Here is a 17,986-nt window from a genome sequence, read left to right on the forward strand (position 1 = left end):
TCTTGGATGCAAAAGGCAGTAGCGAGAAAGGACAGTAGTTGGATGGGGAGTTAGGGTCAAGGATGGGCTTCTTTGGAATTGAGGTTATAGTTGCATGTTTGAATGGTGATGGAAATATGCCAGAGGAGAGAGAGAGAGAGAGATTGAGAATTTTAGTGAGAATTAGAGAAAGAGAAAAAGACAGAGTACGGATGAGATGGGAGGGAATTGGATCTAGGGAGCAGGTGGTGGGGAGGGAGGACTGGAACAAAGCAGAAACCTCTTCCACTGTAGCATAGAACAGCAGAGGGAGTGAAGTTACGGGAAGTATTGTAAGGGGAAGAAGAAAGATGAGAGATCTCTTCCCGGATTGTAGAGATCTTGTCAGTGAAGTGAGTTGCAAAGTCTGAGGCGGTCAAGTTAGTAGGTGGAGGAGGAACAATAGGGAGAAAAAGAGAGTTAAATGTGTGAAATAGTCGTTTGGGTTTGTGGGAGAGTGTGGTTATGAGGGTATTGAAGTAATTTACTTTTGCAGAGGAAAGAGCCAAGCTGTATGAGCGCAGCATACATTTATAGTGGAGAAAGTCAGACTTTCTCCAACAGCGTTCAGCAGTTCCGGAGCATTTTTGGAGGTATCGAGTCAGTAATAAAAATATATTATATTCTGTTTGCTTAATATATTGTTCTCTGTCTGCAAATACCTGTTGCCTCAAAATAAATAAATACATTAAAAAAATATATATATATTTTTTTTCATTGAATTTAAAAATAAAATTAAAGTACCGTATATGTAAGAAAATGAGAAAAAACACAAAACAAACATTCCTACATTTCGTACACGACAGGATCATCCATCCAGATACATGCACCTTTAGTCAGGCAGTGTCTGAAATAATCTTCTCTCCTTCAACTCCTGCACTTGAACGTTTTTCACATTTTTCTACACTTTAAGAAAAATTATATTTCCTTTCAATACTTGATAAAAGGATTAAGTTAAAAAATGTCTATTGTTTAGGTGACAATCCTTTACAAATGTCACACTAGGGGGCGCATCTAGCAGCAGAACAGTGCAGATGCTATTACTTGAGCAGCTTGCCATCATAGCTCAAATCTATTATTTTTTAAAGGGAAATAACATTTTTCCATTCCTACTTTGACACACACTGGCTGCAGGAAGCCAAGAGGATCCTGCGGATGCCTTTTGTTTTTAAGTCGTGACCAAAATCTCATGCCGGCAGCCTCAGAAGAGAGGCACTTTCAACAGAAAGCAATAGAGGCTTTGGTGTGTACTCACCTGATTCTACACCAGGCTGTGATGAACAGCCAGTCATGCCAAAAGACAAGCGAGATATCGGTACCCTACTTCACTGTATTCCACAAACTAAAGGAGACTTGCCAAAAGATTATCTCACAACAGTAAGCACTGCCACAGCAGACCTAGATAGTTCAGTCCCCAAACAGGATATCTACAATTTATTTGCACACATTAAAAAAATTGTTTGCAGCCTACACGGCTTTGGTGAAGGTGTAAGTACAGGCCGTTACTACCAGTGTTAAAAGCCTTGGAAGAGAACATCATGTATTTCAAGCAGAGTATAAACACCTTAAGGGAAATGATACAGAGACTGCAAACCCAACATTCTTCAGTCACCATGAATAAAAAAGGTTGTCAAAAGAACATTAAAATAATATTTTTCTACTCTCTTATGATGGAAGAAATGCCACATTTTATTAGGCAATTAGCAGTTACACTGCGACCCACAAAACAAGCCAAACCATTTATCACTGATGGTGCCTTTTGCATCGTAAAGTTTCCCCGTGTGCCAGCTTCTGATCACAAAGACATTACTCTATGCCATTGAACACTTCAAAATAAAAATACATTTAATAGCAGCTCTCCAGACATAAGCACCCTTAGACTTACATTCTTCAATGAACTACATCGTAGAGCTTGGCATTGGCAGAAGTCAATGCAACCCATTACTAAGAAGCTTTGGAAGGTAGGTGTTTTTTGCTGGAATGCTTCCATGTAACTTTCACTCTCGATAGCAGGAAAATTATATAACGCTACCAACCAGACAGAAGCATTCATTGTTTAGCCCTTGGCTTTGGAGATGGAATACAGGAACAACTGGGGCTTTACCCCAACCATACCTAGAAGGTGGATAATGTGACTGCTTTTACACCCAGAAGGTGACAGGACCCTGCAAAGTAATTGTAAATGCCTTGGTTTTCCATATGTATTTGTTATGTTTCACTGTTTTACATCATTTTCAACTTATACCTTCTAAGTAACTAAACGTAATGCTCTGGGAGGCGTCTGTGCTGATATTACTTCATAGGTTCCTATGTGGTGTCACATTACTCATTTGTTTATCATTATCACCTACAAAAATTTAAATTAAAAAGAATCCCACACAAAAGACTTTCAAAACCTACCACAAACCCCAGTGCAACAAGTGGCTCTCCCTCATTAAGGTGATACAGAAACGATCCTCCATAGGTATGTCTATCCAAAGGCCAGCCCACCGTGTGCTCCACCAGACCAGGCTTCCACTTCTTCTCATCAATAATCCACAGCTAAAAAAAGAAGAGCAAAAAACAAACCCAGAAAAATGAAATTTTAAAATTGGAAACATGTACTGTGCAGCACAACACATTTACAATGCTATGAACATCCTGGGAGTCATCTTACCTTATGTGATTAGATTCCAACAGGGTTATTTACTAAAGTGAAAAATCCAAGTGAATTCGGAGCGAAGTTCATATTTTAGGCCATAGTAGAGAAAATGAAAGTATAGCTGACAGAGAATTTTTCCAGTTTGACTATTTTGACCTTAAATGTAAAATTCCCTCAGAATTCTCACTTTAGTGAATAACTCTATAAGTTGTCCTCCCAATGCCATCTACTCTGTTCTTTTGCCTGCTCCTCAAACCCTAGCATGCCAATTTTCACACATACATTCTAAACCATTTCTCTCAAAGAGGACATTAGCGGACGGTCTCATCTTATCTGCGCCCAAAGGAAAAACCTTCTGTACCAGTGCGAAAAGGCCAGAGCAGACCGGTGCCGGGAGGACAACGGAGTGATTAAACCATTTGAAAATGTAAGATGACGCCCAAGACCTCCGACCCCTATAATTACATAATTGAGATGGCATTGTTAGGGGGGGGGGGGGGGGAGAATTCCTTTTAACAAAATGTAACTTTAAAATATATAAAGCAGCAGCTAAACACGGCAATCAATACAAAAAATACAAACATAAAACATACAATTGTTTCAAAATGCAGCCTTATTTGTTTTATGCTATGTATCTTGGTGTAATTGCCCCAAGGAAATGGGGTTATTATAAAAGTTCAATATATATATATATATATATATATATTTTTTTTTTTTTTTGTTAGTAGCAGATGTTCAGCATTATTATGGCTTGACAAGAAGCCTGAAAACTGCAGTTTGGAGGACGTGTTTGACCTCTATTATAATAATAAAAAAATATATAATAAATAATAAAATATATATATATATATATTTTAGTATAATATTCAGTGAATATGCCCATTAACCCCCCCCCCCCCCCATCTCTCTCATATATTGCAACAACACATATTATATACCGTGTTTTAGAGGACAAAACAAAGTTTACTTTGATGTGACATATACATATATAATTTCTCATTTACTATTAAAAAAAACAAAAAAAAACAAACATTTTTTTCCCCCCACACAGTTTTGGCAATAATAGCGTGTGTATAATATGTCCAGCTTATGAAAAGTAATTAAAAAAATAAATTAAGTTTCTGTGTATTGGTTTATGGAGTGCATAATATGTGCAGGATTTAAGTTTACTTTAAAAGTTAGAGGTCACAAAATATAAGACCTACAATAAAATTTCAATGTGAAACAATTTTAGAAGTGGGTATGTTTGTCTTGTAACTTTAATAGCCATCACAGAAAATAAAATTGCCACACAAAAGCATACATTATATAAAGAAGAAATCACAGGCCATTTAGCCAAGATTATTATTTTTTTTAAAATTCTTTATTTTTATTGTGCATGAGATAACATAACAGCTGACGATGCCACAACAGCATGGTACAAGCTCAGTAACGCAGGATTTTCACATAAATGGCATTGAGTTATAGGCACTTTTTGTATTTGTATGAGGATAATCAAGCTGGGTACATACATCTAATTGTAAGTCACCAGAGTGACAAGCGGTAACCTCAGTACGCATATCGTAGTGAGCATTGCGACAGTGACTATGATGTATCGTAATGAGGTGTAAGTGTTGATTGTATGACTTGTCTGGTTAATGCTATACAGCTAACTGGTTTAAGATAGCCATTAGGATGGCATGCTGTGTGTTTCCGAGAGTTATGCTGAGCATATTGTAAGTGAGATACGACAGACATGAGAGTTGGTAATTAGTTAAAACCTTAACTTGCTTGCATATGTGTTTGAGTCTAGTTACTGTTAGCATTAGAGTGATTTAAACTATGAGTGAGACCCCCCCTGTGATCCCCTGTGTGAGCCAACGTGAGAATATAAATTAAAGAAGAGAAATTAAGAGAGTCTTTAGATAAGGTAATTGTGTGAGTTCAATTGGGGCATATAAAGAACTGTTGACAATGGGCACTTTGCCTGGTGTTAGATCTCAGTCACTGTAGGGTCAGCCGATGCCTTGTTGGGGTTGGGTGCTTCCTCTCAGCGTTGTTTGTCGCAGCCCGTGCCGTCTCCCCGGTGTGTGGGAGGTCTGAGCTCCTGTGCCGTGCAGCAGTGTGGTTGTCGGTAAGTATAGTGCCCTCCTGGCCGAATGCTGCGCTGGGGTTACCTGTCTTAGGCTGGGGAAGCGCCATTTTTGCCGTCTTGCTGCAGTTGCCTCTCTGGGTCTTTCGCCCCTCAAGATCGCCTGTTGGGTCAGGCTGGTCTTGCCCCTTTGGTGCTTAGGTCGCTAGTGAGGGTGTCGTGGGGGTCTTCTCTTTGGTATCTTCCGGAACCCAGGCCCCAGTCTGCTGTTGTTCACCCTGTGGCTCGGTTGTGGTCTCAAGGGGGCACTCTGCTGTAGCTTGGCTTTCGTAGGTGTATTGTCAGGGGGAGCTACTGCTTTCCTCTATTGGATACCTCGTGGTGAGGTGCACGGCCCCTCGGCAGTGTTGTGTGCGCCGGAGGCTGCAACTGAGCCGTCAACCGCTGCCAGAAGGAGGTGAAGATGGTATTGAGTCGGTGCTCGGTTTCCAGCCAGGCAAATTGTGTACAGGCTGTGAGGGCGGTATCAGCCATTTTTGGAGGCTTTATGGTGGCAAGTGTAGATCTTATTTTAGTGGTCGCTTTCCAGGGGTATCTTGTGGAGGTAGACCGGGATAACCCCCACCGGTCCAGGCTCAAGGCTTGGAGCTTGGTCGATCGTGGTGTTAGGAGAGCGGCTGTACCTCCTGTGCCCGCCGTCCTTACAGGCCTCACCTTTGTGTCGGGTGAATGGAGGTTTGGTTAGTTGCTTATTCAGTATCAGTGTGTACCCCTCGATGTCACCACACTCTGGGTAGCCTTTCTGGCCCGACTGAGTGCCCGTTTTGCTTGTAAAAGTCAGCTTTTTTGCCGTGGTTGTCAGGCGCTACTGTGGTCTTCTCTGTTCCACGGTCAGGTCCCGCCCCCGAGCCAAGATTATTTTGACACTTTTTATGCCATTTCACCGCCAATCTCTGCTAAATATTGTAGTAAAATAGTTTTTTTGACATAAAAACAAATAAGATTTTTTTAAAATTTGTATTTTGTAAACCTAGTGTGTGCTATTCCTGTACAAAACCCCATATGGTGTTCAGCTATATCTGCTGAGTACAACGATACTCCCATTGTATGCCTTTGGCAGTATTCTATGAAGCTACAATGCCATATAAAAGAGACCAGGCTATTTAAGTTTCTATAGTTGGAATTTTCATAGATGGATTTGGTGGGCCAATGTCTGATTTTGGGGCATTTCATTTCAGAAAGCAGACATTCCTGGGTATCTTATATGACGTATATTGTGCCTTAACTTGCCGCCATGCTTTCACCAATTTATGGCAAAGTTTGTGGTGAGAAAAAAAAAAAAGAAAAAGAAAAAAGGCTTTTAAAAATTTATTTATTTATTTATTTTTACCACACGTTGCATTTTTGCTTTGTACTTTGCAAATTTGATCTGTGCCATTGTCATAAAATCAAATTATGCTCAGTTACATCTTATGAGTAAAACAATATGTCCAATGTATGACACAGACACTATTTTGTGAAGTTTACAGTACTGTAAAAGAGATGTTACAAGTTCAGGTTTTTAACAGTGAATTTTCATAGATGGTTTTGATGAGTTTATGTCCCATTTTGGAGTATGTTAGCAGGTTGCTTATTCCAGCTACCCCATAAATGCATACCACTTCTAAAAGAAGACACCCCAGGGTATTTCAAAAGGCATAATTTGAACCTTAGCGTGGGATAATTATTTGGCTAGGTTGTATTAAGTGTAGCGGTAACATGCTTTCTTTCTGCCTTTTTGACACACACAGTTTGTACTGTATATTTTGCAAACCTTATGTGTGCCATGGCTGTATAATACTTCATATATTGCTCAGCTATGTCATCTGAGTATAGCAATAACCCCACATGTACCTTTGCCATGTAAATGTGGAAGTTGAAGGGGCACATTTGAGACACAGCCATACCAGTTTTTTTTCAAACTTTACATTTTTGCGATGTGTCTATGTCCCATTTTGGAGTATGTCAGCAGGTTGCTTTTTCCCAAATATCCCACAAAGACATACAATTTCTTTAAAAAAAGAAAACAAAAAAAAAAAAAAAACACACAACCTAGGATGTTTCAAAAACGTTTACCAAGTTTAGAGGTAACAAGCATTTTATTTCCTATTTTTTTTTAAATTTAAAACATTTTTTTTTTCTGTTCACCCTTAACTAGCCTAACAATAAATACCCTAATTTCCCCACTAACTTCTACCCACCTAGCTAAATAAATAATTTATAAATATTTTAGGGACTAAATAAATTTAACCCCTGAGGGCTAAATAATAATAATAATAATAAAGTAATAAAAGTTAACCCAGCAGTAAAAAAAAAAAAAAAAAATCAGATCACAGAAACACAGGGTTTTCTACACGATTTGTTTTACAACAGTGCACACTACAAAAAATGTTCCACAAAGTGAGGGCATTCATGGAAAAAGGGATAGTACTGAAAATTAACCCTTCAAATACCTCTTTAAGGCCAATTGCATACGTCTGTGGTTCACAGTTCTCTCTTAGATTGAATTGTTTGTACAACTGTTTGGCAAGGTGCCCGTGGCAGCCTTCACCAAAGATAGTAACTTTTGCATGTAGCTCCAAACCTCGCTCAAACGTACCCTAAAAAATAAGTTAAATGTGTTATTGAGATGAACACAATGTAACAAGCTTAGGCCTACTTTAGTTCCAATTTATTGTATGTGCTGAAACACACAATCATGTCTGCAGTTCAACCTGGAACAGATTATGGTCACATGGGAACAGTCTTTATAGAGCACACAAGACACCTGACTACTCAAGTTTAAATAGAACTGGTGTTGCCAGGTCTGGAAAAGAAAATCAAAATAGTGTTTAGAAGATAACTATAACTAATACATCTATAAAATCGAAGGATGAATTAGAATTCAATGAATTAAGGTCCTAGAGCCTTAAGCCAAAATCAATAACATGGCTTTTAGAATACAGCGAGGATGCTACAGATCTGTATGTGTTTGCTTTATTAACTATATTGAGAACAACAGGCTATATACTAGGAACTTTTCTGACAAATCTTAAGGGAACATAATTGAGGCACCTGGATAGAAGATGTGAGAGCCCACAACAAAATATTTGATATCTAAAATAGAACACTTGTTCCAGGTGCCACACACAAGCTGGTATTACCTTTGGGGAGCCATCTTTCTGGATCCCTACATCATTAGTTGCTATGCCTTTAACGCTTCCATCTTCATGGAAAAGTACCTGAAAAGAAATACAATTAGTCATGTATTAAAAGGATTGATAAAATATAGAACCATAAAAAGCAACAATTATCTGCAGACAGAAACAAACATACCTCTGCTGCAGCATATCCAGGATAAATTTCAACTCCAAGTGATTCAGCTTGTTCTCCAAGCCAGCTAACTAGATGCCCAAGACGCACAATATAATTTCCATGATTATTCATCGGAAGGCCTAAAGATTATGGTGAATAAACCAATTACACAGAAATGTATGCACGTAGAACACAATTTTATCAACAATGTTCTTAAGAAATCTGTAACTGATAAATGGCCAATCATTGACTGGAAGAAAGTGCTTTATTGTTTAGCTGGAGATTAGAAGCAGATGATTTTGTCAGTTTCAAGGACAATATCTTTCAGTGGAAACCAAGTTAAATGGTTTAATACCTGGAAGGATAGGCACAGGTATCCTGTGTTTTTCAGTTAATATCCCAAACTTGTCTCCTGTTACTGGGGTATTGAGTGGAGCCTGATAAGAATAATAAAAATGAAATAATAAAATATCACTTAAGTTTAGCTGATATGATGATCACTTCTAATACAAAAATTGAGGAACAAAAATTTACACAATAATAATAATAAAAAATCATGTGAGAGCCATTTAAGTCTGCCCTAATACACAAAAAGGAGCCTATATATTGCAATGATACCATATATTATATAATGAAAAAAACTCTATGGACTATGATCACTGCATTTACTGGAATAGAAATTGTTCTAACACTAAGGGCACATCGGCAATTATTGCCAAAAGGCCTTTTTAAACAGTATGACAAAACCACAGAGAATCTCCTCCATCATCCTAAGCCCACCCTCTCAGCTGGAGCTTTGCTTCCTCATTGTCTGTCCAAACATTCGTACAGTATGAGAAGGCATTGTGCACTCATGTCATTCAATAAGAGGCAGAGTAAACTGGCATATAGGAAGAATCAGGCACGCTCATGTGACCATCTACCCAGTGATACTGTATCAATCTGACAGTGCTGATGGGACTGCTAAGATTTTTTTTATATGACCAAATTCTCACATGTCCCTTTGCTATCTCTAAATGCTTGGATGTATGGGAGAGGTAACTGCAACCATGTTCAGGACTATTTAATAAAGCCAGCAAAAGTCTATTGTCTATGAGGAACCCAAAACCCTACTGATTACAACAGAGCTTCACATGCCATCTACTGAATAATGTGGGATGTCAAACCGGTATTAATAGTACCAGTCTGCAGCTTCTTGTATTCTTTCGGCATTTTATTGTACCAGTAGACATTCCTGGACACAGTCACATCTGTAGCTGACCTCTAATTTTAGATATTTGTTCTAATGCATATTGATTTGACTTTTTCCATATAGTCATATAAAATGTATATCAGGGGTGCACAAAAGGTAGATTTCCCAGGTGTTGCAGAACTACAGCTGCCATGTATGCCTTTAACATGCTTTTACAATGACAAAGCATCATGGAAGTTGTAGTTTTAAAACATCTGGGGATCACTTCCTTAATTCAATGTCCAACTGAAAACACAACACCATAAACAAAGTTGTGAGAAAAAATAATTTCATTTCAGCGTGTAATTGCTCAATTACGAACAGCTAAAAGCCTGTGTCTGCTCAATGACAAACGACAGCAGCAGGTTACATACAAGATGGACAGATAATTGATAAAAAAAAAACCATTCTTAGACTGTCATTTGCATCTTAAAGTGCTTTTTTTTTTGCCTTTCATTATCAGTGCAAATGTTTTGGAGTTATATCTTTAATTAGTCAGCATGCACAAACATTGTGCAAACAGCAGATTTATTTGCTCAGCCTATAATGTTCACCTTTGCTCACAAGAGATCATGTGAACTCCACATTTAATCACTGAATGTGCACAAGGCCTAAGCAGCCTTCCAGACTGATCATCACAGAGATGGAATGCCTGAAGGTGAATCTTTGTTTGGGATTCAAGGCTCTTTTATGTGCTATGAGTTGATCAACAGTTAATGAAGCACTCCAAGCACCATACAGCCCTCTGTACAAACACTATGACAACTTACCTGGAGTATGCTGGGCCAACATGGCTTTATGTGGCAAGACACAATATAGACAGACACTCCTGTACTATCTAAGCCAGTTTATTAAAACACAGGCAACATTTAATGCCTTATAAAGATAATTTATCAAGCTTTCTCAGGCTTGGACCACCACTTGTGTTTCAATAAATTGCCTTTATCTGGACGTGGAATTCCTGGTCTTTGGAGATTGTCGTTAAATGGAGTGAAGAAGCCCTGGACCATGTGGCACTTGGTTAGTGCCTACATACACATGTGCTTTCTGTGTTTTATTAACAGCAACAGGGTTTGGCTCATAGATATTATGCTTTACACAATTTCTGGTTCACTTTAATTTTGATAATCAGGATCACAACAAATGTCAACATCTTAAACAGGTCATTACATGCCTTCTACAAACTGAAAAACAAAATCAAAACAGCAGTGTGACAGTGTGGACATACCCCTCTTTCCTTCCAATCTGGGAAAAGTTCCTGCAGTGCCCTGGGCTCCAGACAAGCTCCCGACAGTGTGTGTGCCCCAAGCTGGGCTGCTTTCTCCACCAGGCACACGCGCACCTCTTTATTGGATTCGGCTGCAAGCTGTTTCAGGCGTATCGCAGCAGAGAGTCCAGCTGGACCACCTCCCACTATCACCACATCTGCTTCTTCTGCAAACCTTTCCATGTTTACTCCTGCCGGCAAAATATGTCAAATGAAAATTAGTATAATAGTCACCTTGGTTTCATGTAAACTGGAAAATACACTAGACACCATTATAATAAACAAAGAAAAATAAACAAATATAAGAATGCTTTAAAGTAGCATAATTGATTAACAGTTTTAAAGTAAATGGGAGGTCAACACAAACATTTATGTTTCATGCTTCTATTTATCAAAAACAACATGACTGAACTTTTCCAAGCATCAACATGTTATTTTCATTTTTCTTGCTGGAAGTATTTTCAACCTAAACATCTATGATTTCAGATGATTTCCACTTGTATATTAAGCTAACGAAGTGCTAAAAAGCAACAATTAGTACTGTATTCCAATTCTAGATTTGGCACATTGTTTTTGGTTTACCAAATAAATTTGCAGGTTCAGGTTCCTTAGCAAAGCTTTCTTTAATTTATAGCACACATTTTGTGTGCTGAAAAACCCCAACTAGGCTTATACTCGAGTCAATTGTCTGTATTATGGCAATTATGGCGGGGTCATAGTGCGGCTCTCGCGAGACTTACACTGTGAGCTGACAGAGGTGCTGAACGGACCGGCGCGGAGGAGGAGGGAGCTGCAGGAGAGGTAAGTAAACGCTCGGCATCCCCCCCCCCTCCTAAACAGTGCCCATCCACTGGACCACCAGGGAGTGAGAGCCCCCCTCCCTGCCATGTATCAAGCAGGGAGGGGGGACGAAAAAAAATTAAATAATAAAAAATAATAATTAAATGAAATAAAAAATATTTTTTTTTTATTAAAATAATAAAAATAAAAAAAACAATAATAAAATTGCCCACCCCCCACCAAGGCTCTGCAACACACACACACTGCACTCATACACACACACTGTAAATAAATATTCAATTAATATAATTTTTTTAGGATCTAATTTTATTTAGAAATTTACCAGTAGCTGCTGCATTTCCCACCCTAGTCTTATACTCGAGTCAATACGTTTTCCCAGTTTTTTGGGGTAAAATTAGGGGCCTCGGCTTATATTCGGGTCTGCTTATACTTGAGTATATACGGTACTTATTTATAAAATACTTGACTACGAAGGATACATTGAGATTTCTCATGTTTTTAAGTATTTTCCTATGAACTAAGCCTTGGGGTAGGTACCTTCCCATCTTTTGTCATGTTCTCGAGGACAGATGGTGTAGTGTGTGGTAATGCGTGGCACAGAGGACGAAGCCCATCTCTTGACGCAAGAAGTCTGTAGACCATTCTTCAAAGGTGTTAAGTGATGCAGACACTGATGTACTGTGTGGAGGAGGAAAAGTAAAGTCATATTTAGCAATCACTAACATATTAAAAGAAAAAATTACCAATTCCAAATATTATACAATACTCCTATAAAGGAAAGAAACTGGTTAATGTAGCTTGACATTAAACAAACACTCTAAGCACTATAGCCATTACAGCATGCCCCCCTTCTCAAATGAAAGGAATCAAATCACTTTTGAATGGTTTATTTTCTAACCTGGGGCCTGCTAGATGCTGCTAAATGCCTACACTACTAATCGCTGGAACTTCCATCAGCTATCCTGAGCTAAGCCCTGTTGGGCTAACTCATTGTCTGACAACAATCAGTTTACACTCTCAGCCAATGAGAAAAGACCATTACAGGGCTTAGTTCAGGGGAGCTAACAGAAATGAGAAAAATAAAATTAATGAAGCGCTATAGATGTGTTCTGACGTCAAATAAAATCACCATTTTGTTGGAGTGTATTAAATGCAGATGTTATCTAAAAAGTATAAATACATAAAAAAAAAGTATCAAAATGATATGAATATAAAATGCACAAAACATATACAAGATGTATACAACATACACAGAAATTCCTGCAGAGGTGTGAAGCGGAGACAGACAGAGCCCAGGTAAGAAGTCAAAGAAGGGGGGGGAGGGGGAGAGGAGGCAGAGCACTCTTTGCATTAGTGTTAATGGTGCTTGTAGTGTTCCTTAAACAATTACTTCATGGTGTTATTTGCAAAATATTTAATAAAGTGGATCAGTGACTTCTCTGGAAGTAACAGTTCCTTATTCCCTCACCACAGTAAAGGAAATTGACGCATTTACCAGGATAAGGAATGCAGAGGAAGTAAGTGAAACACACATACATTTGTGATCAGAGAGACTTTCCCACCCCATGATCCGTTGTGAGCACTTGCACACTCAAGCATTACTTCAGTAGTATTTGTGCGCACACTACAGGGGTTTACGGAATTTCCATGCAATGCCAGTCAAAGACTGAGATATAGAGACAATTTTTAATTTATTTAGTTTATGTTGAATTAGTATACAACTTATGAACTGACAGAGATAATACTCCAATTATAAAACTTAAAAAAAAATATATATTATATGATGAAAAATGTTCTAAAGTTTATAATTGGAGTATTGTCTCTGTCAGTTCATAAGTTGTATACTAATTCAACATAAACTAAATAATTAAAAAATGTCTATATAACCACCCTTATCCCAAAGAAAACAAAATTAATATACATTAATAGACTGCAATCACTTAGTAAAAGGATTTGTGAAGAAATGACAAGTGGATTGCAAACAGTAAGCCTTGATATCCTAATTATCTTCCATGCCTGTGAGTGGACCGGGCTGCCATTCCCTTCCCTGCCTGTGAGTGGACCGGGCTGCCATTCCCTTCCCTGCCTGTGTATGGACCGGGCTGCCATTCCCTTCCCTGCCTGTGTATGGACCGGGCTGCCATTCCCTTCCCTGCCTGTGTATGGACCGGGCTGCCATTCCCTTCCCTGCCTGTGTATGGACCGGGCTGCCATTCCCTTCCCTGCCTGTGTATGGACCGGGCTGCCATTCCCTTCCCTGCCTGTGTATGGACCGGGCTGCCATTCCCTTCCCTGCCTGTGTATGGACCGGGCTGCCATTCCCTTCCCTGCCTGTGTATGGACCGGGCTGCCATTCCCTTCCCTGCCTGTGTATGGACCGGGCTGCCATTCCCTTCCCTGCCTGTGTATGGACCGGGCTGCCATTCCCTTCCCTGCCTGTGTATGGACCGGGCTGCCATTCCCTTCCCTGCCTGTGTATGGACCGGGCTGCCATTCCCTTCCCTGCCTGTGTATGGACCGGGCTGCCATTCCCTTCCCTGCCTGTGTATGGACCGGGCTGCCATTCCCTTCCCTGCCTGTGTATGGTCCGGGCTGCCATTCCCTTCCCTGCCTGTGTATGGACCGGGCTGCCATTCCCTTCCCTGCCTGTGTATGGACCGGGCTGCCATTCCCTTCCCTGCCTGTGTATGGACCGGGCTGCCATTCCCTTCCCTGCCTGTGTATGGTCCGGGCTGCCATTCCCTTCCCTGCCTGTGTATGGACCGGGCTGCCATTCCCTTCCCTGCCTGTGTATGGACCGGGCTGCCATTCCCTTCCCTGCCTGTGTATGGACCGGGCTGCCATTCCCTTCCCTGCCTGTGTATGGACCGGGTTGCAAGGCTGTCATTCCATACCCTGACTGTATATTGACCAGGCTGTCATTCCATACCCTGACTGTATATTGACCAGGCTGTCATTCCATACCCTGACTGTATATTGACCAGGCTGTCATTCCATACCCTGACTGTATATTGACCAGGCTGTCATTCCATACCCTGACTGTATATTGACCAGGCTGTCATTCCATACCCTGACTGTATATTGACCAGGCTGTCATTCCATACCCTGACTGTATATTGACCAGGCTGTCATTCCATACCCTGACTGTATATTGACCAGGCTGTCATTCCATACCCTGACTGTATATTGACCAGGCTGTCATTCCATACCCTGACTGTATATTGACCAGGCTGTCATTCCATACCCTGACTGTATATTGACCAGGCTGTCATTCCATACCCTGACTGTATATTGACCAGGCTGTCATTCCCTTCCCTGACTGTATATTGACCAGGCTGTCATTCCCTTCCCTGTCTGTTTACAGACATTTGCTGTGAATTAAATCCCACTGCTATTCTTTTTCTACGTGACCTTGCCTTCATAACAACTTTATTACATGCTGTACTGAAAAAGATACTTGTAATAAAAAGGTATATTCTATAATTTAAAAAAAAGAAAATGGGGGGCGTAGCCTGGCAGCCGCACAGAGTGGTCGCACACACTGAGAGCTCCGCACAAACGGGCTCCTAAACGAGAAATAAAAGCAATTCAGCGACTCAAAACCACGATCCCTCGACACCCCAACACCGGGAGGCATCTCCAATTCGCAACAAAGTGGTGTGCCCGACCGTGACCGGTGGAAAAACCCGGAGGATAGTCCGAGGCCTATAAGAGGCCTAACAGCAGCGCATGAGAGGGAGGCGGCCGATCCCTCAGCCTGCAATCAAGCACTCACCCGGGAGGACCTTCCTGCACCTTCTCCCCCCCCCCGGCCGGTGGGGGTTATCCCGGCAAATCTCAGCGGTGTCACACTAGCTAAGCTCCTACTAGCATGCACTCGGGTCTACCCACCTGTGAAGACCAAGATGGCGGACGCCTCGTGCAAATAACTGCTTCAAACTAAGCGACTGACCCTGCAGGAGAAGCTTGAAGCTCTACTCACAAACTTTTGAGCCACATTGGCAGCACGCCAGCACAAGCCTAATGGAGCCCAGCCAGGACTTCCCTTGCCACTCACCACAGAGCAGCCTGCGACTTCTAAACGACGCCCTGGGGCGGCATTACCACTATGAAAGAAAACACAGAGGCCACGGAGCCGGAGAACCCACCGGGCACGACCCAGCAACCACCCTAAATCACTGTTCCAACTGGAAAAAGCACCTGGGCACAATTTACCTCCACGGGTGACCACAACTCTAAGGGGTTGGAAGCAACCACTTACAGGACATCGAGCAGCGACTGGTGAGCCAAGGGGTACCTCATGCACGAGACAATACAGATCTCCCCCTGGAGGACTTATTAGCGGCTTTGATGCAATGCCCAGACAGGGAGTAGGGTGAAAAATCCCTGAGCAGGGAACAGCTTGCCTACCGGATACCGACAACCTGCTATACCAAGGGACTACCCGACAATAATTGACGCTAAAGTAACGCTAATTAATGTCAGAATGATGTACTTTCTAAGTGTCCTAAGCGTTCTCTTTTTTATATTTGTGGCAAGAGCCCTGACGCTAATGAACTTATCTACTGGCCATCACATGTTTTACCGTGATATTCACTCAGCAGACACTAGCTCATGTAATTTGTTCAGCATACGTTTATCAGCTTATGTACTCGTCAAGCATACATATGATATCACTTTGCCAATTGACCCCTATCTAGCAACCATAGTCTACACGGGTACATAGAGATGGGGTCAGCTGCCTGATTAAGCCTATATAATTTTACTCTAGTGTTTTTTTTTTACATTATGCTGTCTACACAACCAAGACCTAGAACACAACTCCTCCATCTACGAGCCAGCACTAGCACTGTGTTTTTCTTACTTGAATAATTAACGCATGTACCTAGCACGATCCATACTGCTAGCCTGTTTAAATTCTCTGTATAATCTATACTACAGGAAATGTCCCACTTAAGCTTATACTCACATGGCTTCCAAATCCTTAAGTCAGCAGTGTCAATATCTCTCAATTCCGACCCTATATTACTTTATAGCTGACACAGAGACTTCTCTTGAACCCATCGTTTCTTATAATATAAAATGTGCACCATTAATGTATGCCTAACACATGTTTATAAATGTTGAATTGACTGGCGAGCAACTGCTGTTGTGGCATTCATTGCATGCCTATTTGTTTTTCCGCAAGCACAATAAAATAAAGAATTTATAAAAAATAAAAAAAAAATGGGCCATAACAAGTCATACGAAAGTTCAAGCTGGTGGTCTACAAATCACAGGAGAATGTTCAGCCCAATCATGCATTGTTCTACAATATAGGCAGAAATGCAAAGTTAAAAAAGTTTAATTCTACTACTGGTAGTTTGTAAACATGTAAGCTGTGATACTGTCTACATAGTGATAGATAGATATATATATACACACACACACACACAATTCCCAGTCCCATGACCTTTCCCCTACATTGAAGTGTGGCCAGCAGGGGCAGAGACTGAATTACTGTTTGCAAGGGCCAGAGAAGGACACATCCTTTGCACACACTGTATTTTTTATTGATGTTTATGCAATATATGTATATAGGAATAAAGCACCCTAATCACACATACACACACTGAAGCTCTGACCACAATTATCCCTTCCATATCCCACCCTGCAAACAGCAGCTGTACATGAATGCCACAAACCAGTGTTACTAACCTGCTACTTACGGTGGGTTTACAGATACTGAGTGACAGGTGCTGGAGCACTTACCTTGCAGTGTGTATTTGGAGAGCGGCAGCATGATGAGCTATGTCCCAGGACAGAGGGCAATGCCTCTACTAACCTCCCACGCTCCCACAGTATTCTATGATCCTGCTGCTGTGCGCACTGAACCTCAGCAACGCATAACCTTCTAGGGAGCTCAGGGCGCATGCGCCGGATAGACTCGCAAAGCTTGACGGGAAATGTAGTGCTGTGACATTCTAATGTCAGTCATTGATCACAGAAAAGGACTTTAACCATAGAGATGCGCTTAGAACCAGGAGACTCAGAGAACACCTTGTTTAGTCAGCTGACACGCTGTCATAATAAAATAAATACACTGACCTCACTGTGCCTTGTTGAAGGCTATAAAAAAAAAACTAGGAGTGTGTATCCTTGTTTATTTGTTCGTGGCACGCAGCACCACCTAGGTTATATAAATAAATTGTATTACTCTGTGCTGTCATTGGCTCTTTTTTTTTTTAAATTGTAACAATAATTGGGTATATGCACAATTGATTCAAGAATCCCAAGTTAAATGTTGCATGTGTTTTTGTGTGCAGTGTACACAAGGGTGTATTGTTAAAATATTCTGGGTCAATCCTTGAGTTTCATGGTGCTGGATGGAAAGTTCTGGTCACGTTCAACGACTGCGTTTTCATTGGTACATCGTGCTCCCTCAAGTCTTTGGTATCATTCAATGCCTCACCATCTTCTCTGTCACCCCTCTAAATAGTACCCTGTTTGGTGGTCCTAGGACCGAGAGCGACCTCAAAGAAGTTTTACTGTATCGCGTCAACTTCGCAATTGGATCTGTTGTTCTAGGTGGTTTGTGGGTTGCTCCTGGTCAGGCGCACCAGGCCTCTGCAAGTACCCAAACTT

At 40.8% G+C, this 17,986-nt stretch overlaps 1 protein-coding gene across 1 annotated transcript in view; it reads right to left on the bottom strand.

The window, feature by feature from the left end:
• Positions 1 to 17,270, bottom strand: part of ETFDH (electron transfer flavoprotein dehydrogenase) — a 33,431-nt gene extending 16,161 nt beyond the window's left edge. Inside the window, exons 1-8 of the mRNA XM_063458229.1 lie at positions 17,114 to 17,270; positions 11,900 to 12,040; positions 10,523 to 10,752; positions 8,419 to 8,500; positions 8,085 to 8,203; positions 7,913 to 7,990; positions 7,223 to 7,369; positions 2,419 to 2,559 (exon numbers count right to left, since the gene is read on the bottom strand). Of these exons, the coding sequence (XP_063314299.1) occupies positions 2,419 to 2,559; positions 7,223 to 7,369; positions 7,913 to 7,990; positions 8,085 to 8,203; positions 8,419 to 8,500; positions 10,523 to 10,752; positions 11,900 to 12,040; positions 17,114 to 17,144 (969 nt within the window). The 5' untranslated portion in view covers positions 17,145 to 17,270. The remainder of the gene's footprint in view (positions 1 to 2,418; positions 2,560 to 7,222; positions 7,370 to 7,912; positions 7,991 to 8,084; positions 8,204 to 8,418; positions 8,501 to 10,522; positions 10,753 to 11,899; positions 12,041 to 17,113) is intronic.
• Positions 17,271 to 17,986: the final 716 nt, after the last annotated feature.

The sequence above is a fragment of the Pelobates fuscus genome, chromosome 6, assembly GCF_036172605.1.
Source record: "Pelobates fuscus isolate aPelFus1 chromosome 6, aPelFus1.pri, whole genome shotgun sequence".
Lineage (NCBI taxonomy): Eukaryota > Metazoa > Chordata > Amphibia > Anura > Pelobatidae > Pelobates > Pelobates fuscus.